This window comes from Chelonoidis abingdonii, chromosome 1 (assembly GCF_003597395.2).
Source record: "Chelonoidis abingdonii isolate Lonesome George chromosome 1, CheloAbing_2.0, whole genome shotgun sequence".
Classification (NCBI taxonomy): domain Eukaryota; kingdom Metazoa; phylum Chordata; order Testudines; family Testudinidae; genus Chelonoidis; species Chelonoidis abingdonii.
In genome coordinates, this window is record NC_133769.1 from 359886127 (window position 1) to 359910955 (window position 24829).

General features: G+C 40.4%; 1 protein-coding gene across 2 annotated transcripts in view; it reads right to left on the minus strand.

Moving 5' to 3' along the window:
- Window positions 1-24829, minus strand: part of ACER3 (alkaline ceramidase 3) — a 77087-nt gene that overhangs the window by 21859 nt on the left and 30399 nt on the right. For both annotated transcript variants that reach the window (XM_032771517.2, XM_032771518.2), the window contains exons 3-6: window positions 17179-17231; window positions 13637-13689; window positions 11358-11439; window positions 9955-9990 (exon numbers count right to left, since the gene is read on the minus strand). In XM_032771517.2, the coding sequence (XP_032627408.1) occupies window positions 9955-9990; window positions 11358-11439; window positions 13637-13689; window positions 17179-17231 (224 nt within the window). The remainder of the gene's footprint in view (window positions 1-9954; window positions 9991-11357; window positions 11440-13636; window positions 13690-17178; window positions 17232-24829) is intronic.

Here is a 24829-nt window from a genome sequence, read left to right on the forward strand (position 1 = left end):
ACCACCCCAGGACCCCACCCCTGCTCCCTGTCCCCTGACAGCCCCGACCTCTATCCACTCCCCCCTCGCCCAGACCCCCAGAACACCCACGATCCAACCCCCTCACTGTTCCCTGTCCCCTGACCGCCCCCCAAACCTCTGTCCCCTCCCTGTCCCTTATCCAACCCTCCCCCGGCCCTGGCCCTTTACCCCTGGCTCCCCCCTCACCTGGAGCCTCAACGTATCGTATCCAGGAGTGTCCCTAAACAGTGGTGCAGCATGGCTCCGGTGAGGCCTGAGCTCCTCCCCATTCAGAGCCGTGTGGTCAGGGGGAGGGGCTGCGAGCTCCCGAGGGGCCTGAGTTTCCTCTGCTCGGCATGGAGCTCGCAGCCCTTCCCCCTGATCACGTGGGTCTGAGCGGGGCAGAGCTCAGGTCCCGCTGGAGCCACGCTGCACCGCTGTTTAGGGACGCTCCTGGACGTACTGAGCCTCCGGGGGCGCGAGCTTCACCCGTTCTCTTGGGGGCCCCTGCAGAGCCCGGGGAAAATTGCCCCACTTGCCCCCCACGAGTGGCCCTGTTCAGCAAAGCCCAAGGGAGCATTCTAAGTTAACTATGACATATGTTCAGCATTGAGGCCTTGTTTAAACAGGGATGAGGTAGTGTTCTATGAGTAGACTAACAACTGAATCATGATATGCCTGTTTATCTGAGAGGACCTAGTGAAACTGGTCAGCAATTACAAAGGTATTAGTGGGGGCTCTAGGAGACAAACTCGCCCATTCACTGATATGATTATCCCCAATACCAGTCTCCACCAGAAGAGAATTTATTTTACAAAGAGCTTGGCCACACAATGGCATGGAAAGCTGTAGCGTAACTAAGCCAACTGTGACATTTATAGAGGGGGGGAAATCCTAGAAATGTACAGGACATGCTGCAGAAGTGGCTGAACAAAAGGATTTTAGGAGTTGCCATAGGGGCTAAGTTGAAGAAAAAAAAAGTGAATTCATTTCTGAACACTTTTAGGTGAGGTGGATTCTCATGAGGAATAAGATGGTCTTGCAGTTAACACACAGCACATGAAAATGAATCCATAGGAACAGCTGTATAAACAGAGAACAGGGACACGTGAGGATGGAATTCTTGACACTGGTGTTAGCACCACAGATTGCTCTTTGGGACAAGTTGACTTTTTGCAACTTCAGCTGAGAACACCTTAGAGTAGCCTATGCAAAGCGCCTCTTACTAAATGGTCTCTCTCTCTCTCTCTCTCTCTCTCTCTCCTTTTAATAAATCTTGTTTTACTGAGAAACCTGCGGCTGTTTTGGGGAAACTTCACTTAGTCAGCCAGAGAACAAGCACCTGGCATCCTCAAAAAGAGAGGTGCTGTAGGATAAAGAGTTACTGGAACTGAAACCCCTGTGCTGGCATTCTAAATTTTGGTCAATAGGGAACAAGCAAATGCATTTATTCCCAGTGAGGTATACTACAAAAAGCTGGGCAGATGATACAGAGTGGAGCAACCATAAGACTGAATGAGATGAGAGGTGGCCGTGGGGTTAGGTAACAATCTCAAAGCAGAGATGGGGCATTGATTAATGTTTCCTGCCCCCCAAAAGGAAGAGCAGGCTGAATTAAATTAAGTGACAAAATGAGACAAAAAAGAAGGGGTGCTAAGCTCTTAGCTGGCGTATATCAGCGCAACATCACTAATTTATACCAGCTGAGAATATGGCTCAGGAAGGATTGTACCCAAAGACACCACCCCAGTGTGAAAGGCAGTAGTTAGGAAAAGAAATGAATAGGAAATAATTTATGGCTGCCCACATCTTTCCCACATGCAGCAGGGGGTTGGTGACCTCCTGAGTTCTCTTTCAACCCTAGTCTTCTCTGATTCTATGATAAGCCCCCAGTGGACTCCTCTAACAGTGTAAGTTATAAGGTCAACAGCCCAAATGAGAACACATTAACAGAAATGATAGTATCTGGCACTTTTCACCCATAGATCTCAAAGTACTTTACACAGGAGGTAAATATTTTCCTTATTTTACACACGGGAAAATGGAGACAGAGGTGAAGTGACTCATCCCCAATTATGCAGCAGTCTAGTGGTAAAGCCAGATTAAGACCCAGGTCTCCTGAGTTCCAATCCAGTGCCACACACACTGGTCCACACTACCTTCCATTTATCACAGTATTCCCCTGGTATATCAACAAATCAGTGAGATGGACATGGAATCCTTGGCCAATAAACCATAGCATGAAGCTAGGCAGCAGCAAAGTAATATTTCAAATTACACAACTTGGGTATTAATTTCTAAAAAAGTTGCCATATGCAAACCCTTTTTTATTTTGCAGCACACTTCTAATCTTCCTCTTTTCTTCTCTTACTTCCAATTTGCCATTCAGCCATTTTAAGACAACTCCGTCATTCAACAGAGAGGTAGAGGCGAAGCCAGGACGCTTTGCCCTGGAGGGATCCCAGAGGGGAGAATACAGGTGCACTTGCCCTAAATTGTGATATCCTCCAGATCCCTCTTTATTTTTCCTTCCCCGTTCCCCGACCTTCCTTTGTTTTTCCTTTTAGCTAATCCCTTCCTATCTTCCCTTCTCTCACTCTTGTTCTACATTAAATATAAATATTTAATAAACAGAACTCCTCCGAGAATTATATTAAAGAACCAAGACCACTACAAAATTGAGGAACTAGTATGGCATTTGCAAACCAACATTTTACTGACACTGCTTGTACGTTCTACCCCTTTCCCCACCCTTTGTTTTGTTTATTTAGTCTTCGGGCCAGCAGCTGTCTCTGGCAATAGAATAACTGGGACCTGCAGTCACCCTCATAATACAAACAACAAATTGGTCTGGTTATTGGCATAACAATACTGTAGCAGCTGAGGAAAATCCCTTCAGAAAAATTTAAAGACAGCTTTTGAAGGATTGTATATTAGTCTCAAATCAACCTTTAGCATTAAAGAGGAGAGGTTATGTCTACATTTTACTATTGATAAGGCTACGATTCTGTCACTGAGGTCACGGATTCTGTGACTTTCTGGGACCTCTTTTGGGGCAGGGCTGGAGCAAGTGTCAGTCCTAAGGCTAACTGGAGCCCTGAGTCTGCCAAACAGCTGACCGGTGGCCAGCCCAAGGCCTAGAGAAGCAGCAGTCCCCAGCTGCCGGAACAGTGGCTAGGGATGGGGGAGTCCCTGGGGCTGGAGCGGCTTCTGTTTGTCCACCCCACACCTCCACGTATTTTTAGTAAAAGTCAGGGTGAGGTTACAGGCTTCTGTGAATTTTTGTTTATTGCCCATGACATGTCCCTGACTTTTTATGGTACTTAAAGTGAAGCTCCAATCCAGACTATGTGAAAAGTGCACAGTGGACTAGCCCCCTTTGCGTTCAGAGTAAGAGTCAATTAAAGTTGTTACTAAAATAGTCACTACTTTTTATTCACCACTGCAGTGTAGAACTAAACAAAGGAATTTGCAAGCACAATTCCAATCCAGTTTATGCATTAACAGAGAAGTTAAGTTTTATTACCTTTATTGGGGAGATATGTGACCCAGAAACAACCCCGCTAGACTTGACATAGTTATAGTTTGTTAATACTGAGCCAATAGAGGAAAGCTTTATACATATGCAACATAATGCCTGTGTTTAAATGTCCAGAGGGAGTTCATACCTTGCTGCAACCAGAGATTGAGTCCTCAATCTTTGTGCCTCTCTGTACTGTATATAGTTTGAGGTCCTTTTAGTATTTCCAATGCATTAATAAACACTTCTATCTTGTCTTAACCCTGATTTCCAAAAAGGACAAATTTAAGATGTTCTATTTCCCTTTGACACCCAAATCAAGAGACTTGTTCTAAAATGTTAGAAAACTCACTTGGAGACAACATGCTAAAGGACAACCAAAGGATAGTTTTGATCATTTTCCTTACTGCATTTTTCTTACTTACAATTTCCATCTCTAAACAGTCCTCTGTGTCTGCATGGATAGACATTTCTGCTATACAGACAGATTTCTGTCACACTGGTTAAAATAGTTGCTAACGTCAAGCTTTTATCATGTAACAGACTTACACTGGCTCTTTGTACAAGTATGAAAGGCTTTCACTCTGTCTAGCGAAACACCTGGCTTACTGCCAGCCCAGAGGCCAGGTAAAATACTGGCTAAACATGTTACTTTTTGTAGCAGCTACTGACAGAATGAAGAAGCAAAAACTGAAGGAAAGCACTTTTCCTTAGAGCCACTGACTTGATCCCTCAAAATTAGTGGCTTAATGGCTTGGATAGAAGATAGTCATAATAATGCAGGGACAAAAATTAACTATTGCTGTGAATGGAAAGACATCCATCGTTGACACATCTTGAAAAAAAGAACAAGAATTTAAAGTAGCATATTAGTAATAAGATGAATACATATTTGTTGTTCCAGTTTCTCACTCTTTCTCAAATAGTTCTTCCTGACATACTCCAAACACCATCATCCTCAGACACAAAGCATTTAAACATTCTAAAGAGGTGCTGTGTCCATGAAGGGATTATAATTGTAGAGTCATGCTATAGTAGTTTCTTGCTGGAGGAATATAAATGGAGCCACGCAGCAAGCTTTAAGTAATGCTTAAACCCATTCTATACATTTCCTTGTCTATCTTTTAAACTGAATTAAAAGAGTTTCTTCCCGACTTCCCACAAAACACTTATTTGTTTTCTTTTAAAAGCTTTGGTCATATTTGCTTCAGTTCTTTATGTTGCTTCTCTCTGCATTTCTAAATATGGCATTAAATAACTGCATCACTTAAATTATAATACTTTGAAAACACACAAGGCAGCTTTATGTAACTCTACCTCTTGCAGCATTTGGTTTAAAATTGGACTAGAGAAAACGGAAGGCCAAATAAGAAAGTTTGCAAAGTAGCTTAAATAAAAGGAAGCAGAATAAGCGTCTCTTCAACTTTTGTTATCACAAAACACTTCCCTCTCCATTGTATGTGGCAAAAATGAAGCTGCACATTATTCAGGCTGCCACAATTTTTCACCTTTGCACTGGAAAATACACCTTAGGCTTATCAGTAGTAAATACTTTGCCCTTAAAAGTAGGTAACACCTTTCACCTGTGGGACCTAAATGTAATTTACAAAAAATAACTAAAACCAGTATTTTGCAACTGTTTCACACAAAATGCAGAAAGTTGAGTGACTCACACAAAATCAGACCCATCAGACTGCATTTTTAGTGGGGACAGGTTCAGTTTTCTGCTATTTCCCACCATTTATTAACACTGCTCCTGGCTTTCTGCCCCAGTCTTCATTAAAATGGCTAGCATCAGTTTGTCAGCTTTAACTATTATTGCAGGTGTCAGGAACTGTATCAAGAGAGTCTGGGCTTTTTGTACATCACACAATACTTATCAGTTAATATATTTTTCTCCAAAATGTTTAACATTAAATATTTACACATTATCTATCCTGGAACTATTATTTGCAGTTTACAGTACAAAAAACACATTTCTACACTATAGGATTGAAATGTATACTTGAGTTTCTAAAAGATGCTTGGGGGAGGGGGAAGGAATCAGATGTTTAAACTACTACTTATATTACATCAGTATCTAGAAACTCCATCCAAGATTAGGGCCCCACCGTGCTAGGCACTGTACAAACACAGTGATGGTGCATCTTCACTGCGGAGTTACCTCAGGTGATCAGAATCCAGGTCTGAGCAATTGAGTTAGCTTAGCCCGGTTACAAGCAGCCCCACTGCAAAGCCCCACCCAAGATACTTTGTCCTCACTGGGGCTGTACTCAGGTGTGTCACTAGAACTTCTGGGGGCATATCCCATAGTTCTTTGCGCTGCAGCCACTTGAGCTGCTCTATGATTCTTTCCTAGTAAATTGTGGGAGAATGTATCTGTCCTTCTGAGCACACAGAGGCAAAGTGCGGGAAGTCACTAGAGGACTATTAGCACTCGAGTGATTTTGTCTGCTTCCTCACTGCAAAATAAGTGGGTTACCAGCGGAAGTACAAGCCTCACTCTTGTTTCAGCCTAATGCCCAGATAGGCCAACTTACTCATGTTAACAGCACCCCCAAACTCAAGGGAGAGGTTGTGTGTGGACAGAAGGGGGAGGGTAGAAGCAACACATGAGAAGAGCCCAAGTTAACTCTGCAGTGAAAACATGTCTTGAGAAAGCCTCACCACCCTCAAGAGATCATGGTTTAAAGAGACAAGACTAACAAAAAGGTAGTGGGGAAACAGGCACAGGAAGTTGAAGCAAGTTGCTCGAGGTCAGTGGCAGATCTGGGAACAGAACCCAGGTCTCTCACATCCCAGTCCAGGACCCTTCACTGGATCATGCTGCCTCTCTAGTAGTATAAAAGAAGTTTAAAGGAAAAAGGAACAGTGTTCATTTTGCACAGCAATCTGAAAATCTGGAAGGTAAGAAGCTTCTTCCATCATAAACTGTTAAATCTCCTTTAAACGGTTTTAAATTACAATTGGACGTCTGATTCACCATTAGCTGTGGCCTAAGGTTTTCTTTGCTCAGTGTCAGTCCATTACTCCTGTTTACGCTCTTTATGCCACTATAAACAATTCCACTCCTTCCTTGATGTTCACACACTTCAAACCCTTGGAAAGTTAATCAATCCCCCATCATTTGTCATTTAGCCAACTTAATCATGCTCTTTGAAAATCTTTCCATTCATCAATCCTTGCAGCTCTACACTTATTTTTGTTGCTCTTCTCCAGATTCCCACCTGGCTAGAGCCTCTATATGCAGTGTCACAGATGGGATTAGTATTAGATATAATTGAACAGTTTCATGATTCCCTTTTGTTGGGAAGAACTTTTGACCTTTCAAATGTTCAGACTCCCGAGAATGAACAGAACGGGTACAGTTCTCCTGCAGCTTGAGTTTTTTAAGCTAGACTGAACGGGAATGTTTCATTTGAATTGAAATATTTTCTAAATCAGAGAATGGCAGCAATACCCATCACTCCACAGGAAGGGTTTTACTTTTTCTTTTAAAGTCTAGTGAATATTGATACTTATAAAAGCAAGATCTAATAAGCACTGATAGTGTCAGGCACAATGAGAGAGTTCCTGAATGCAATCCTGCTACCAAAATTTAAAACTGATCCCCTATTCCTACTACAGCCGGGGCCACAGAATAGCCAGTGAATCTGGCCCTCCACTTGAATTAAGAATGGCTCATTGAAGCTGAAAGCCCCAGCTGCCCATCAAGCGAGAGAATAAAGATGGTACATGATGCATTGGGAGATCTAGCCTCTCAAGGCCACACCTTTGTATTAGAGATGAGGCCACCTCTAATTTATTCAGTTAAGAAAATTAAGACCAGCCTTCAGTTGGCCAAAGGATGGACAGGCCGCTCTAACCATTGCAGCACGGAGATTTCTAAAGCTCCTTGATACCTACTCTCAGAGTGGAGGAGAGACCTGCTGTACTTTTACCTATTTTGTTACTATGCCATAAACAAACAATTAGAAGCCCCTCTACTTGTAAGCAGTTTAGGGGCATTAGCCAGGAAGAAGACAGAAGAACAGTAAAGAACGTAAGCAGCTGACTGAAAAATGAGGCCTGGATCATGGGTACTGAAACAATGCAGGACCCTTCTGTTGCTACATCCTTGTGGACTAGGAGATTGAGATGATAGAAAAAGCATGCTATTCTCTACATGAACACACCTATTTGCCACTTCCTTTGTAAATCTGACCAATGTACAGGGACTGGATGAGATAAATAATACCAGGAATCAAGTCCCGTACCAAAAAAATATTGTTTGGCAATTTAAGAGCGAGTATAGACTTGGGCCTGAAAGTTAATTACTTATATATAATTGCAGTTTAAGTTACATTAATTCTTCAGAATGCATTCATTTCGCTAAATATTTATTGAAGCTACATAGCAATTCCCTGTGTACTCTATCTAAAATAAGGGGAAAGTACTGAGGTGGAAAAATACCTAGCTTAGTTACACAATCAGAGAAATATTCCTTCGAGAAATATTCCTTCCCGATTTACAGTGCATTTGGGTAAATTCCATGCAAAAATGAATAAAATACTGGAACATTTGGAATTTGTTCATTTCCCTAATAATTAACAATTTGGAAAGAGCTGTCATAGCAGAAAAACAATATTTTTAAGGAGCTATGTATTTGTCACTGTTACCCTTCACAACTTCATGGTGAAATGATGATTGAGGGCATGAAGGCTATATTCTGAACTTAATGGAAACCAGACAGAAACATTAAAGCCAAGAGGCAAGGATTTAAAGTTTCCTAGAATTCTCCCTACTGCTACAGGAAAGCGACCTCTTAATTTGCATCATATTTAGGAGCTCAGACGTTGCTAGCATACCAAGCTGCCTGCAGTCAAGCTGTAATACTTTCACAGCAGTGTGTAATACTGCTCAGTGGGCATTTGACTTAAAATAATCGGCATCAGGAGCTGAGCACCCACAAAACACATTAACTGTCCAGATGTTATCCTGTCAGTCATCCATGTGGGGAAATATCTACCCCCATTCTGTGTAGATACATAATCATGACTGCTAACCTTTTGCAGTTGTAAATACCAGCACAAAAAAGGCAACACTCCATATTGGTAGTGCTGATCCTCTACCTATCAATACACAGATCAATCTCTAGGCATGCAAGTGACCACGGGGGCCAGAAAACGCAGCCTGTCACATTTCTCTAGAAGATGCAGGCTTGTTCCTAGACACCATCCTGAATTTTTCTACCAGAAAAACATTGAGTTTTCAGTCAAATATAGGTGGGTACAGATAAAGGGAAGATGATACATCCATGGAGGGAGGCAGAGAGAGAGAACTGCTGCTCAGTACTCCATCTCTCTCATAACAGACCTAGTATCCCTGCTGCTGAAGCCCCTTAACTCATCTGCCCTTTGTAGCTTTCCTGGTATTTTCATGCCAGAATGACCTGTATTCTGAAGCCCCAGAGCCAAATCACTATGAACTCAGATTTCACAGTGGTAGCTGTGTTAGTCTGTATCAGCAAAAACAACAAAGATTTTCCCCATACTGTTACTCATCTTCTTGTCAACTGTTTGAAATGAGCCACTCATTACCACTGCTAAAGTTATTTTTCTTCCTTTGGTATCTTACTGTTAATTGAATTGTCTCGTTAGACTGACACTTGGTAAGGCAATTCCCATCTTTTCATGTATTTACACCTGCTCCCATATTTTCCACTCCATGCATCTGACGAAGTGGGTTCTAGCCCACGAAAGCTTATGCCCAAATAAATTTGTTAGTCTTTAAGGTGCCACAAGGACTCCTCGTTGTTTTTGTGAACTCAGAGGCATAAATACCAGGAAAGCCACAAAGTACCAAAAAGTTAGGGTACTGAATATATTTCCATATATTGAGTCTTTTCTTTTCAAAGGCAGCAGATGCGTTTCTCTCACACACAGCAGCCTTTATACAGCAGCCAGTTGTCATCCCTATCTTCTGACAGGAAATAGGAGGAGCCAGCAGAAAAACAAACTGGCAGTATTGCTATTAAGGAAAGTTGGGTCACATGGCTTCCCAGCAACCAAAAAGAGAGGAGAACAAACAGGTGTCCCTCGCTCTCATGCACCCCACCCCACAGTAGCCCTGGTTATTTATATAAAAAAGGCAGCCATTGAATATCCACGTAAAATATTCACTCAAATACTGACTTCTCCCCATCACTCCTTGACAATGGAGTACAATCATTAAGTTTTGACATAATTCTCCAATAATTTTTCCAGGTCATCAAATGACAGGATTGCAGTATGCCAGTAAAAAATGTGAAAGGCACAATTATTCTTTTTGCAAACTGTGATGTACAAAACAAGATTTGCAAACATAACACCAACATGGCTACAGCAACACTGCATACATTATTTAACAAGACTATCTTTATGCTAAAGAATTAATTGCAAAGGAGTAAGATTTACCTGATGAAATACCGGCTCTTTCAAATTTAGGTAAATCTGCAAAAAGTCAAAGAAAAAGTGTTACACATTGTTTTGCATACGGATATCTTTGTTTTGCGTATTGTAAATCATAAAGACTTAAGCCATGTTAGAATAAACATACAACTATCCACCTACAGAGTACTAAACTTGATAAGGCATCGGAGTTCTTGCCCCTGACAACAGCAAGCACCAATATTCTGAGTCCCTCCAGATTTATGTCACTATTTTAAAAAAGTAGTTTTAATAGCAACCCTAAACAGATAGTTTTAGATGTGAACATCTCTCAATTTATTCAAACTGCAATACACATACAGTAAGTTAAAAGTGCATTAAAATTTTAAACATATCTAATCCTTGATAAGTACTGAAACAGGCTGAACTATAGTCCTCACAGGCAATTAATTTTTTCTTAAAATTATCAGTCTGTGTCTGTTAAATGAGATCTCTAAATTCCCATGGATGCTAACAAAAAGTCACAGTAGACTCCTACTGCTAAGGTAGTGAGTTCAAATCCCACTTTGGAAAAAAGTGGGCATTGTATCTATGAATAGAATTATTTTTTCATTTCAGGCTCAATCTGATCTGCTCCACAACATGTCATATCAAAAAGGTTCAGAAGAACAGTCAATGCATATAAAGATGCAAAATCTGCAATACATGAGGATAAGGGTCAGCAATGAAACTGGTAGGATTACTTGGCTTTATCTCCCATCACCAAATATAGAGATTCCATCCATGTTAGTTTTAGGTTCCTAGGAAGCATCCCCCCAAACATACAGAGAGCACACTGAACCAAGGAACAGAATCAAAATTAACCTTAACTGTGCCGTATTTATTTTGAAAATTTTAAACAGTTAACTTTTAGTTGTGGTTGGTTTTGACTTCTATTTAGAGCATCTATTGCTTTCTAACTGCAGATCTCAATGCACTTTCCAAAGATGATTGAGCATTATTATCCTCATTTTACAGATGAGGAAGCTAAGGCTCAAAAAGGTAAAGAAACTGCCTAAGGTCTCAGAACAAGACAGTGGAAAAGTCAAAACAGCAGACCATTTTTCTGACTCCCAGTCCCAGGACCTAGCACCTGGATTGCCTCCCTATACTTTTTATATGAACAAGCTTTTCTTTTTCCACATAAAGTGTTTTGGATCAATTTTTATTTACAGGAGGCACTGAAGTTCCCCACAGAAAAATTACATTTTCCATAATGCAATAACTAAATTAGTCTCCCCAGCTTTGAACAGGATTATTCGCAGCACGCCCAGTTTCAACAGCAACCAATAAAGTACAAGAGACAGACTTCTGCCAGTTTAATATTCCTTAAGTGTTAGGAAAATTACTAATCCCCATATGAAAGTTCTGCATAAGAAAAAGTTACTTACTATGCTGACTATGACACTGAAAGTTATTAATAAAAAAAGCAGAGGATAATTGACACTGTTCTTGTGCTTGAAACATTCGTACCTGAAATAAAACAGAGGAAAGTTGCATGTCTTACTTTATCATACATAAATGATAAATCTTACAAGAGGTAATAATATTAAAAGGAATCATTTGTTGGAGATTAAAGGGAACCTGTGAGAAAAGAGACACGTAACTCATGGGCCCTGGGAGAAAATTTGGATTTTCCCACAGGGCCCTGTCACTTTTACAGATGGAATATATTTCACTTGTAATAAATATTGGCCTGATATTTACTCTTAATTATAAGTTACTGTATGAACAAGTTGTTTGGGAAAAATACAAGCTAATATATTCAGGGAAAGATAACCCAATGAAAAGAAAAAGTCTGGAAAGAAATAATGCCTAAAAAGGTTTACTCTTTCCTGGAAAGCAAATTAGACATAAGTTTGATGTGGTTAGTAAAAAAAAACACTGAAAAACGTTCACATAGTAACATGTTGCCCAAAATTGCATTGCATCAGAAAACAGGAAACTGTATGGCTGTGGTGCAGTCACACTTAGATTATGGGGTACTGTTCTGCGAACCATATCATCAGAAGAGGGTTTGATACACTGGAAAGAACTCAGAGAACAGCAAACGTGACTAGGGCTGGAGGAATGGACGTGTAAAGAAAAATTAAGACCTAAATATGTATAGCTTAGCTAAACGATGAAGAAGGATTAATGTGTCTACAAATCATCACAGAGGAGGCAGAATCACCTAGTCTTATGGTAATGGCATGAAAGGGAGGAAAAGTATATACTTATTATCTGCAAAAAATCTTCAAGACAGGAAGATGTATGGCTCCGAAGCATCCTGCCAAGGGAAGTGGTGGGAATTCCACTACTTGAGATTTTAAGTTAGATTGAACCAAGGGCTACGGAACGTTCTGTATTGAACAATCCTACTTTGGTAAGCAGATGAACTAGATTTCTCTTCTTGAGCTTCCATAATTTTACTAAATAAGCACATTAGGTAAAGCACATAAATTTAAGAATTTATATTCGGTATACTACTCACTGTACACAATTTCAAGCAGTTTCTGTGCATAAGCTTCTCTTCAGTCTTTTATACTTTTAAAAATATGGAATAATTAGTACGAACCAAGAACCAATGTTTGAACTTTGTTTTTTCTTCTCTGAATCACATTCAATTCAGGCAAAATAAATGCAAAAGAAATCTCAGGGGGACGGGATAAAAAAGATGGAGAAAAGTTGGTTCTCTCTTGCCCCATCTGAGGATTTGGCCCTACAGTATTCCACTTAATCCACAAGCCACAGCAGACTTCAATAAAGCTACATCAATTTACACCAACTGACGATCTGTCCCTGTTTTTTAAGTAGTCAAACAAAACTCATTGCTTGCAACCAGTTCATAACAGGAATAAGTGGACTGGTTTCATTAGCTGGATTTTCAAGGCACAGCCCACCATGTTGCTTCAGGGACTGGATGTGGCAGGTGGGAAAGACAGTATTGCATAACTAGACTTATTTGTTGGAGTTGCAAAATGCTACACAGCTCCCTGAATCAAGGAGGAGAACTGCTTTGGATGTTGTGCCAAAATGTTATGTTAGTTTTTCTAGGACACTCTTTACAAAGTATTAAATTTCTTAACGAAACTATTTTTTTTTTTTTAAAGGGGTGTGGAAAGCAGGTTTGACGAGAATTTAGAAATTTACATTTGGAGCACAGGTTATATCACATTGTCCCTAATGAATGATAACCCTGCTGTTTTTGCAAGAGAGTTTCATTACTCTTGTTGTCTACATGCCAAATAATGCTTAATTCTTACTGTATATAGAGCTTTACATTTGCAAAGCATTTTTACAAACATTAATTCAATGTCCCTGTTAAGTAGAGTGGCAATCTGATTTGTTTATTAACATTTCTACACGGCTTATCACAGTATTGTCTTACTTTATCCAAAATGTTATGCCTCATTTACAACTAGGGAAATAGGCAAAGAGGTTACGCAGCCTGCACCTGGTCACACAGCAGGTCTAAGTTAGCAAAGCTAGGACTAGAAGTCAGAGTTCCTGGCTCCTAGTCTGCCCATTAGATCATGATTCTTTACTGTTAGTAAAACTGCTGACTGCATTGAGTATAGCATAGATGTTTTAGCATCAATTTCAATGAGAGCAGATTGGGTTCCATGTATTGGCCATTACATAAAAATACCTTTCCAATATTAAAAACATTTGACAAAAATGTACTTACAGGCAGTAGACAAACACACAACAACTGTATATCATTGGCAGCTCATCCAACAGCTACAAAAAGCAGAGAAACACCAAAAAATGAAAATCGCTTTTAACTCATGCACAGTGGTATAAGTTAACCAAGGGGAGTAACTTGTTAAGTGGGGGGTTTAACAGCTTTATGATACTCAGCTTCTTGAGTATATTTTATATATGACAGTGTCAAATGCCTCTCAGCCTTAGAAAGCAGGTGAGTTACTATGCTTGCTTAACTGAATCTTTCAAATATTACACATTACGAGAAAGCATGTGTTCACAGATTTCTGCCATTTTCACCACTCTCTCATCTCTTTTAAACATTTACGGGATTTCCAGGAAATTAAAAATCCTACAATACAGGACTTACCTAACCCACACACTTCATAACCTGCTTAAAACTTTTCGTGGTATCTCTCCAACTCTCAATTAAAAATTAATCAGGAGATTGCAGTGAAGCCTCCTCAAGACCTCACTATTTTTGCAGACAATATTACAGAACATTAGTACATTATGAAATATTCTCTGATGCAGTAGCCTTGCTTTTCATTTACCTTTTTTCTAATTTGAAAATTAAGTAAACTGTAGTAAGTTGCAATGATTGGGTCTTCTAATCTTGACTGCAAATTAATACAGTTTTATCTTAAATCATTTTTAAACCATTAGTAATAGGATCACAACATTTTGTCTAAAGAAAACAAAGTTACTTTTCTGGAGGAAAAAAAAGTCTCTGGGAAGTAATACACCCACCTTAACTGAGGAGGTAAAAAAGACCTATGAAGAACAGACACTTCTGCTGAGGATGTTCATTTTGCATTTGAACTTTTGCATTACATATACAGAATCAGAACATCACCTTTTCCATCAAAACTCTGCACTCCAGCGAGTGCTTACATACACGTACATGTGAATTTGAGAGTGTGGAGTTGATTTCTCACTGAAGATAGCAGTAAAGTCATGAGACTGACAATCTTGAAAAAGAAGTCATTAAACATTTTGAACTTAGCAAGTATGTGGTCTAAATAGTTTCACTTAAAGAACAATGTTTATGTTTCTTTACTTTGCCCTCATCTTTTCCAGAGGGAAATGAATTTTCCTGGGAAAAGGTCAAATGGGGTGCAAATAGGGCCAGCATATTTTGCTGGTGGAAGCAGTGGTACCCCCCTTTCTGAAGGTTACTGAGTGGGATTGCCAGGCTGGAGCTGTGCTGGTACTGTGGCTCCTGGTTCCCAGATACCACTGGTGCAGGGGCACTCAGAGGGGCTGCAGCTGCTAAGCGCTGACCAACATTAAAGAAAACAAGGAACAGAGGGGTAGCCATGTTAGTCTAGATCTGTAAAAAGCAACGAAGAGTCCTGTGGCACCTTACAGACTAGCAGACATACAGGAGCATAAGCTTTTGTGGGTGAATACCCACTTCATCAGACGTGGGTATTCACCCATGAAAGCTCAAGCTCCAATATGTCTGTTAGTCTATAAGGTGCCACAGGACTCTTCGTTGCTTATTAAAGGAAACAACTCCCGATGGAAACGGGCATGTTCTTTTGCATAAAGCCAGTCTGGTACCGCTCTATTTTGTGAAGAAGGCCTCTGAACACATTGGTCAAAATAAGCATTCAATTTTTAACTTTCACATTGAAAGGCAATTCGGTCATTTTAAGAGAGTGGCCAAGTCTCTCAAGAATGAGAACAAATTAGCTTATCTTGTTTCTGGCAAAAGAAACAGAGAATTCAGAAGAGATGACCAACAATACCAGGCTAAATGAAGCTATTCATTTAGAAGATTCAGAACTAGAGATGAACAGCCCAGAGTTTGCTTATACCATTTCTTAGCATTTTTGAAATTTCAATTTTCAAAGGTCTGGTCAGGCGTAGCCATGTGATTAACCTATGTAGCTCCTTCTTTAAAAAAAAAAGTTGTTAATAAACTAAGATTCCATGAAAGAAAATAAAACAAAAACACAAAAAACAAATACTATGGCCAACATTTTCAAAACTGGACACCTAACATTAGCCTCCAAAGTTCACACTTTGGTAGTTTTCAAGGACAAAATAGTAGAATAAATCTCCTAGAGGTACAAACAGATTCCATCTAGGGAAGAACCAATTCCCCCCAAAAGACAGCATGGCCCAGGCACAAGCAGGAGGGTATGAATCAGTCCTTTCAGAAGTCTTAACTACCGGATGCCTGAGCACTGAGGAACATTGGGTAGTGACACGGTGAGTTGATACAGCTGCCCACCAAACAATTTTGGCGGCTGCCCTTCAGGCAGCCCCTGGAACAATTTTTCTGAAGCCCTTGCCTTTTCCCCTTTGCTGTACAATTCTGCCTGATGATCTGTTTGCAGTACTCAGTTAATGATAGCTCCTGTGAAAGTTACCACTTGAGCCGCTATGAATACTACTTTTCATTGTTCAGCCACAGAGCCAGTGAACAACAGCTTGTCTAAAGGATGGAATGTACTTTTTCTGACTATGGGGACTCATCAGCTAGTAACAGGGGTAATTGTGAATCCCTCGCATTTAGATTAGCTGCTTCTACAGCGAGACATTGAGTGCTCTGGTATAATTTGTACTAGAAGTGGCCTTGCAGATACAAAGCTTAGGTACTTTACACATTCTGACCTCACTGACGGACAGTAATATGCATCACTGAGTCTGACAGCCTCCAACAAATCCCATGGACATCAGAGAGAAGATTATGGAGGTCATCACCGTCCTGACTGTGACTCAAGAGGATGAATGTGTCTCATGTTCTCAGATCTAGGACAAAGCCCTTCAAATCTTCTTGGGAATGAAGCTATATTGGGACTAGAATCTCCTTTCCCAACAATGTATTGCTGAAAAACCTTATTCCCAAGTGGAGAAGCAGCCAACAATTAATGCTTTCCACAGAGTTTTGACTTCAATGCCAAGGGCAGATGCACATCTAGAAGTGCAGTTTTATACTTCTACAAAATTAAGCAATACATGGGGATACCAATGGGTGACAAAAATAATCCTAGGCAATAATGTTCATTAGCAAGTCAAAGCTGTAATGTCATTTAGCGTTACAGCATCACAAATTAAAACTCTGTAACAATCTCATAACAGGTAACAGCCCTTTTACTAAATAGCAAATTGATTACAGTACTAATTTAGAAACTGTATCCATTCCTGCATGTACATTAATACCAATGGCTAACAAAGTAGGGCTCACACTAGATCTATGCTGAAAGGGGTCATGTCCAGTGACCTATAAGGAATAGGTAAATTTATTTTACAGATAGATCGAACAAAATTAGATTAGCTAAGAACAAATCCCTAAAATGACACATTCTGTCCACCTTTAGAGCGAGAGATCTTTGCCAGACTTAAAAGGTACTTGCACAGCCACCTGTTTTGATTCCTATGAGGGAAAGGCAAATCACCGAGGCATTTAATTACATTAAAAAAAAAACCAAAAAAACCAACAACAAATGCACATTTGGGGACAATAGTGAGATACCTGCATAAGGTTATTCGCATCTGCTGATTAGTACTAACCTGCATTTCATACTTCAGGGTCATGTGGAAGCACCAGGATCCCAATCCAACAGCTGAAATCAAACCAAAACACCATTATAAACGTTCGTTAAAAACACATCACAGTCTATTATCTTAGCAAATTAACTTCACTGACAAAAGATCTTTAGACATTGCAGACAGGGACATTTTCAGTCATCTATCCAATTTTTTTAATGCCCTTTAATTGACACCTTGGTCTTTAAAGATCCCACTGATTTCTTTGTAAGAGAATATTTCCCCCAGTATTGTTTCCCATCAAATGGTAGGACAGCACTGAGCATTAGGATCACAAGAGTATTGTATTCCCAAATATTAAATGCATTAGAACCATTAAAAACAATGGAGAAATAGTTACACAGTAATGTCTTCTGTGGCTAAATAAAAACCACAAACCTGTGATATTTTTGTTGATGTTCAGGCGAAAGGTTTTAAAAGCCAGAATTTACAGAATCTCAGAATATGAGGCCACGGGTAACAGGATTTAAGTTCAGATTTCAAAATCAGAGTCAGGTGCAGCTGTGGATTGCAGTTTATGTAAACTTAACGAACTATTCAGAAAAGACTAGCGGGTCTTTTCCATTTCTGACTTCTATGAAACTCTTGATATATGCACCTGGCTTTTTTCATTTGACAAATTTGCCCCCTCATCTCTGTATTTACTTCTGACGTTAGTTTAAAGACATCACCTTACCTGGGTATCATCTACCTTGTTTTCCTTATGGAAGGCCTGATGTCTACACTCAGACTTCAGTCAGCATAGCTATGTCGATCAGGCACGTGGCCCTTGATCAATACAGTAGTGTGGGCAGACGCCCTTGGTGTAGAGTTAGGCTGGTCTACACTACTGCTTACATCACTCAGGAGTGTGACAAAGACCACCCCCCCAGAGCGACGCAAGTTATGCTGAACTAAGTGCTGTGCACACCGTTGCTCTCCTGTCGACATAGCTTCCACCTCTCATGGAGGTGGAGTAATTATGCTGACGGGTGAGCGCTCACCCATCAGCATAGTGCGTTGTCACCAGAAGTGCCACTGTGGCAGAGCTGCATCAGTGCAGCTGCGCCGATGTACTGCTCTAGTGTGGGCTTGCCCTCAGTTATAGTGATAAAGCCATGCTTTTATGGATAGAGTTTGTTTTGCGCAGGGAGAGGGGAATCAGATATCAGTAAAAGTGTAGCTTTGGTGGTATAATTTGCGTCCACACTAGGAGCACTTTCCCGGTATAGTATACCGGAATTCCCACACAGGTAAAGTGCTGCTAGTGTAGACACAGCCTGAGGCTGTGTCTACACTGCCAACTGAACAACAAAACTTTTGCTGTTCATGGGTGCTTAAAAAAGCCCCACTCTGAAAGACAAAAATTTTGCCGTAGCAAGTAGCAATGTAAACGACTCGTTGTTGGCAGGAGAGCTCTCCTCTCAACAAGGAGAACCCCGCTCGTAGGAGGTGGAAATATTTTGTCAGCAAAAGAGCCAACAAACGATGTTTACACTGCCCATCTTTTAGCTACACAATCTGTGTAATGTAGACAAAGCCTCAGAAATTGTTCTATTTAGGTAAGACTTGGTGGGGCAAAGGGTTAGCTTTGGCAGGGGGTTGGCAGTCTCCCCTAGTACTTTCAAATGTGACAAGACATGTTCCTTGCCATTCAAAAAATAATCTTTCTTGGGGATAAGAGGAAGAGCTGATTGTGTATATACCCAGACATTAACCTTTTTACCTAAAACGCTCCCTTAGATTTAAATTAAGCTATTTTTCATTTTGTCTTAAATTGCTCTGTAGTGTTGCACTCCATGCCAAAGATCTAATAGTCACATTTCAGTAACGGGTAAATAGATCACTTTCTAGAATACATACTGAAGTTTGTCAGACGTGCAAGTGCCCTTATCTAGAGGTGTTTGGGTTTTTTTATGCTCTATTAGACTAGTATTACTATGTCACTGTGTCTCCTTATTGAAGAGGAATTGCTAAGTGTGTAATTGCTTATAGTCACATTCACAGTTCAACCATATTATTTAAAATGTATTGTCATAGATATCTGGACTTCATTAGCGCTCTGGGGAAACTGGACACCATTGTCTATGATAAGCTTATGCTCTTCCATTGTTTCCAACTGAAATTTAATTAAAATTTTTACTCATTTAAACCTAACACTGTGCACCTGCATCTACCCATTCTTTTAAGAGAATCTTTTCATATTATGACCAATATCTACTCCAACTCCATTAAGATTTAATTGAGAAATTAACCATGTATCTGGCTACACCTACAGTACATTCTGACTGTCATTTAATTTGGAAATCAATAAGCTCATCATAGCAGTGCGCCAGTTAGTGTAACTTTGACTACAGTGACATCAGTATTTTCTCTATAAAATCCTTTCTGGTTTATAACAGGTATAAATTTCACCTTGGCCAGAAACATGGCATGCAAGGTTTCAACTTGTTTTTGTAATTAACAAAGTATGTTGTTAGTTGTAGGTTATTAAAGTTATAAAACCAGAAAACCAATTAGAATCCCACTCCACACATACAAAATTAGAAGCTGTTATTTTAGATTTTTTTTTGGAGCCCTTACACATTCAAAACTGTTGCAAGGACTATGTTGTAGAACCTTGGTGTTTCTTTTATTATGAAAGATTATATTGGGTTGAAAGATATTCATTAAAATGCTCGAGTCTGTTAAATTCTAAAAAAAACTATGAATGCTTTAGGTGCAAGCACTGTATATGCACTATTTTAAAAAAAATCTATAACTGAGGTACAAATACCCTGTCTTGGTGCAATCACATGAGATTTCCTAAATAAACAGGATCAGATATGTTAAGTACTGGAAGAAATCAGTGAGAAATCCAGGATGCTGCATGATGTGGGGCTGGTTATTCAGTAGGTGGCACTCTCCCCTCTGAATCGGTGCCCTAGAACAGAGCTGTGAGAACTGTGCTTAGGGTACTATCTTTTGGATGAGACAGAAAACCCAGACCTTGAATACTTTTGGTCATAAGACCTCATGTCAACTTTATGCAAAAGCAATGATGTCACTCTAGAGTCTTGATAAAAGCCATCTAAAGTATATTTTGTCCATCTAAGAGAACTCCTTAAATTCAATTTTGTATGCATGGTGGTGGCTTCTTTGCTACATCCCAGTAGCAGTTAGTAATCCATATACTTTAAGTATGCATACTGAGAGTCTGGAGGATTGGTGCTTCTATATAATACATTGGTTAGTTTTACTGTTTGACTTTGGTATATGTTCACAGCAGCCAAATAGATCAGCATCAATCAAAAGGACATCCAGTCAACAGTCAGCTGAGAAGCCACTGTGCTCAAGTAAAAAACCAAACTGTGTGCCGAGATAGCAGGTAACTATGCCTTTTCAAAGAAAGGTAATTTTGAAAGGAACTACGTAACACAATAAAATGTTTCAGTCTTTTGTACAAATTATAAGTCGGACTCCTCGTCAGTCATGGAGGTTGTGGAAATCACGGATTCCATGACTTTCCATGACTTCTGCAGGGGCCAGTGTGGCTCACCCCAGGGCTGCCCAAGAGGCTGGCTCCAGGGACAACTGCTCAGGTGGCCCCGGGACAGTCACACCAGCTGCTGCTCCGGCGGCCCCAGGCAGCAGTCCCCGGTCAGCCGGAGCAGCCGCAGTCCACAGCCCCCAGCAGCTGGTGCCACCCCAACACCCCCTTGGCAGCAGCTCCCACGCCCCAAGATTTAGTCACAGGTATTTTTAGTAAAAGTCATGGACAGGTCACAGGCCATGAATTTTTGTTTATTGCCCATGACTTTTACTAAAAATACCTGACTAAACCATATCCTTAATTATAAGCATATCCAGCATGTGTCCATCACCAAGCACATATGTCCCTAACATGCTTACCAAAATAAAAACAAACAAACAAAAAAATATCACAGTATTTTAAGACTGTAGTTTCAGCAAGTTTCTAAACTGAAAAAGGCACTGTGGATGTCATGCTTGCAGGTTATAGCATGCTGATTTGCTGCATCATGCTATATCCACTGGGCAGACAAGGATCCCATTCCACTCTGCTCATGATCTAAGACTAAGGCCATGTCTACACCAGGAGCACTTCAGCAATACATAGGGCCCTACCACATTCATTGTCCATTTTGGTCAATTTCACGGTCATAGGATTTTAAAAATCATAAATTTCATGATTTCAGCTATTTAAATCTGAAATTTCAGGGTGTGGTAATTGTAGGGGTTCTAACCCAAAAAGGACATAGAGGGTGTGTGTGTGAGAGAGAATACATTATTGTGGGGGGGGGGGGGGGGGGGGAGTCCTAACCCAAAAAGAAGTTGTATGGGAGCAGGGTGGCAAGGTTATTGTGGAGGGGGTTGCAGTAGTACTATCCTTACTTCTGCTCTGCTGCAGGCAGCAGCAATGCCTTCAGAGCTGGGCAGCTGGAGAACAGCAGCTGCTGGCTGGGAGCCCAGCTCTGAAGGCAGCAGCACAGCAGTAAGGATGGCCAGGCATGGTGTGGTATTGCCACCCTTACTGTTGCACTGCTGCCTGCAGAGCTGGGCCCTCAGTCAGCAGCTGCCACTCTCCGGCTCTGAAGGCAGAAGTTAAGATTGGTATCTTTAGGAAAGATGTGGATGCACTGGAAAGAGTCCAGAGGAGAGCAACAAAAATGATAACAGGTTTAGAAAACCTGACCTATGTTGAAAGGTTAAAAAAACTCTGGGTATGTTTAGTCTTGAGGAAATTAAGACAGGTGAGGGAAGAAACCTCAGAACAGTCTTCAAATATGTTAAGAGCTGTTATAAAGAGGATGGTGCTCCATCCTTCTCCATGACCATTGAAGGCCGGATAAGAAATAATGGACTTAATCTGCAGCAAAGAAGATTTGGGTTAGATATTAGCAGGGTGGCCAATCTGAGCCTGAGAAGGAGACAGAATTTACCAATGTACATTGCGAAAGAGACACAGTAATGTCAGCAGCCCCTTCATCGGCCCACCCCCACCCCCAAATCCCAGCACCTCCCACCCACCGGCAGCCCTGCGAACCAGCGCCTCCCCCTCCCTCCCAATCAGCTGTTTTGTGGCATGCAGGAGGCTCGGGGGTGGGGGGAAGGGGTGAAGCAAGGGCATGGCAGGCTTAAGAGAGAGGGCGGGAAGGGGTGGAGTGGGGGCAGGGCCTGTGGCAGAGCGAGGGGTTGAGCAGTGAGCACCACTCAGCACATTGGAAAGTTGGCGCCTGTAGTTCCAGCCCCAAAGTCAGTGCCTATACAAGGAGCCGCATATTAACCTCTGAAGAGCCGCATGTGGCTCCAGAGCCATAGGCTGGCCACCCCTGGATATTAGGAAAAACTTTCCAACTATAAGGGCAGTTGAGCTCTGGAACGGGCTTCCAGGGGAGGCTGTGGTTTTTAAGAACAGATTAGATGGACACCTGTCGGGGTATGCTTAATCCTGCCTCAGCCTAGGAGGCTGGACTAGATGATCTCCTGAGATCCCTTCCAGCCCTACATTTCTATGATTACATCTCTATGCTGCTAATTCAAATTCAGCCAAACAGGGACAGCAGAAATTTAAATTTAGTTTGTGAACATTTTTGAAAGAAATAAAAACTCTCTAAAAAAAACCTTCAAAATGAAAATTCTCATTTCAAATTCAAAATTTTAATTTATTTTTCATTATTTCCCCCATCCCTTTTCCCCTCTCTGAAGGGGGAGAAGGAGAAAAAAAAAGTGTTACTTTCTCTCCCTTTAAGTTTTCAATTTTTTTAAACTTTCCCACTTCCCCATCAAGAAAGGTAAAAAAAGGAAGACAAAATGGTGGGAGGAAGAAAAAAAAAAATCTGATGTTTATTCTCTTTTTTTTTTTTTTAAAGAGATTTTCCTGTTACCACGAAAAATGAAATTTTTCTAAACAAAAATACACATTTCCATTTTGCTGCAAAGGTTTTAACCAGAAAATAAAAACAGAACAAAAACATCACACAAAACTGTTTTTGTCAAAAAGCCATTTAACAAAACAAAAACACAACACTTTGCTGTGGAGCTCCTTGAAATGTTTCAATCAGAGTCTGAGAGCCACAGCTGTTATCTAATGGCCTATGTGAAATGGTACGAGTTCTTGATCTTCTGTCTTGAACTGGCACGATGCATATAATCATATGGTATGACGTGATGAGCAGGCCAGGGAATTCTGATCTGACATTAATGAGCATGCTACAAACTAGAAAAGGAAGCATGTAGCTGAACATGCATCTGCCAAGGATCACAGAAAAATCCTTATTTCCTCAGAAGCACCCATTTTTTATCCAAAACCCACCTCTTTTTAAACCATGCAATTGAAATATCAGAGCAAGCATGCAAGGGGCTCGAGATTTATTTCCGCTCAGTAAAGAAGAGTAATTATACTAAGGTAGAGCAGTTAAAGTAGCCTAGTACTTAACCTTACTTGTGTCCACATATGGCCTCTACTCTCGCTTTCAGCACAACACACCCTTATGTTCCCCGTCCCCTGTCTCGCATTACAGAAAGACTTACATGATCTAGGCACGTCTAGAAAAGTATTCACTTCATAAAAACCAAACCCACAATCAGACATTCTGTAAGTACTTCCTCAAATAAGCAGAGTATTTTCAAACTGGGAACAAACATGAAGAGAGAGGAATGAAACACCACAGAAATTAGCTTCCCATGTGGTCATCTACATATTGAGAAAGAGACAATTAGGTTCTGATCCAGGAAGCAGAGGTCTAGGTTACATTGTTAACAAGAGTTTCCCAAGCATGTAACAGACTAGAGGTCAGTAAGCATACAGAAGTTAGCCAGCTGGAATCTCTTCATTCAGAAGTTTTGGCAACCAAGAGGAGCAACATGGCTTTTCAAAGTTAATGGGGACAACAAGCTGCAGTAGTTAAACATATACTGTGTATCACCCCTAAACATTATTATGTTGATCCTCACCACTTCAAATTACAGGGGGGCATATCTAAACCGTGTGTTAAGTACAGCATACACACCCTGTTTTAGAGCAGTGGAATGTAGCCTAAAATATATATAATTAAAGTAGTATTGAAAAGGGCTGGAAATGTAAGATCACACTAAGCTATATTATATTTAGGGCAACATAGTCCTTTTATTTCTGAAAGCATTAATACAGGCTTCTTGGTACTAGCAATTGCAGATATTTAACTGTTAGTTGTTTATTATTTGTTTGAGTAGTGATGTAAGTGCAATGCCATCCACAAGTTTCAGGCTATGCATGGCTGTTATTCACATGGTTCTGTAAAAGAGACTTCCAAAGCAGTATCTATCTACAACTGGAAAGAATTTGACATTATACATGGGCTCTAGCCAAGGACGTGTACAGGTCACAAGAATTCTCCCATACTTCACCTCTCACAATGGATGCAAAAAATGTTTGTGAGGATATGTATTTGTAAGCAGTTTCGGGAAAAATCTGAAACTTTATATGATAAATGATGCTTTATTAGACTGCTTCTATTGTGTAGGGACTAGTTTAAAAAAGAATCCAACAAAATTAAACTTGAAAAATTATAAAAATAAAAGAAACTACTTTATCAAGTACCACCCCTGGATTTCATTTCTTGGTTGTGTGTGAAGTTATTTTAAATACTAATCCATA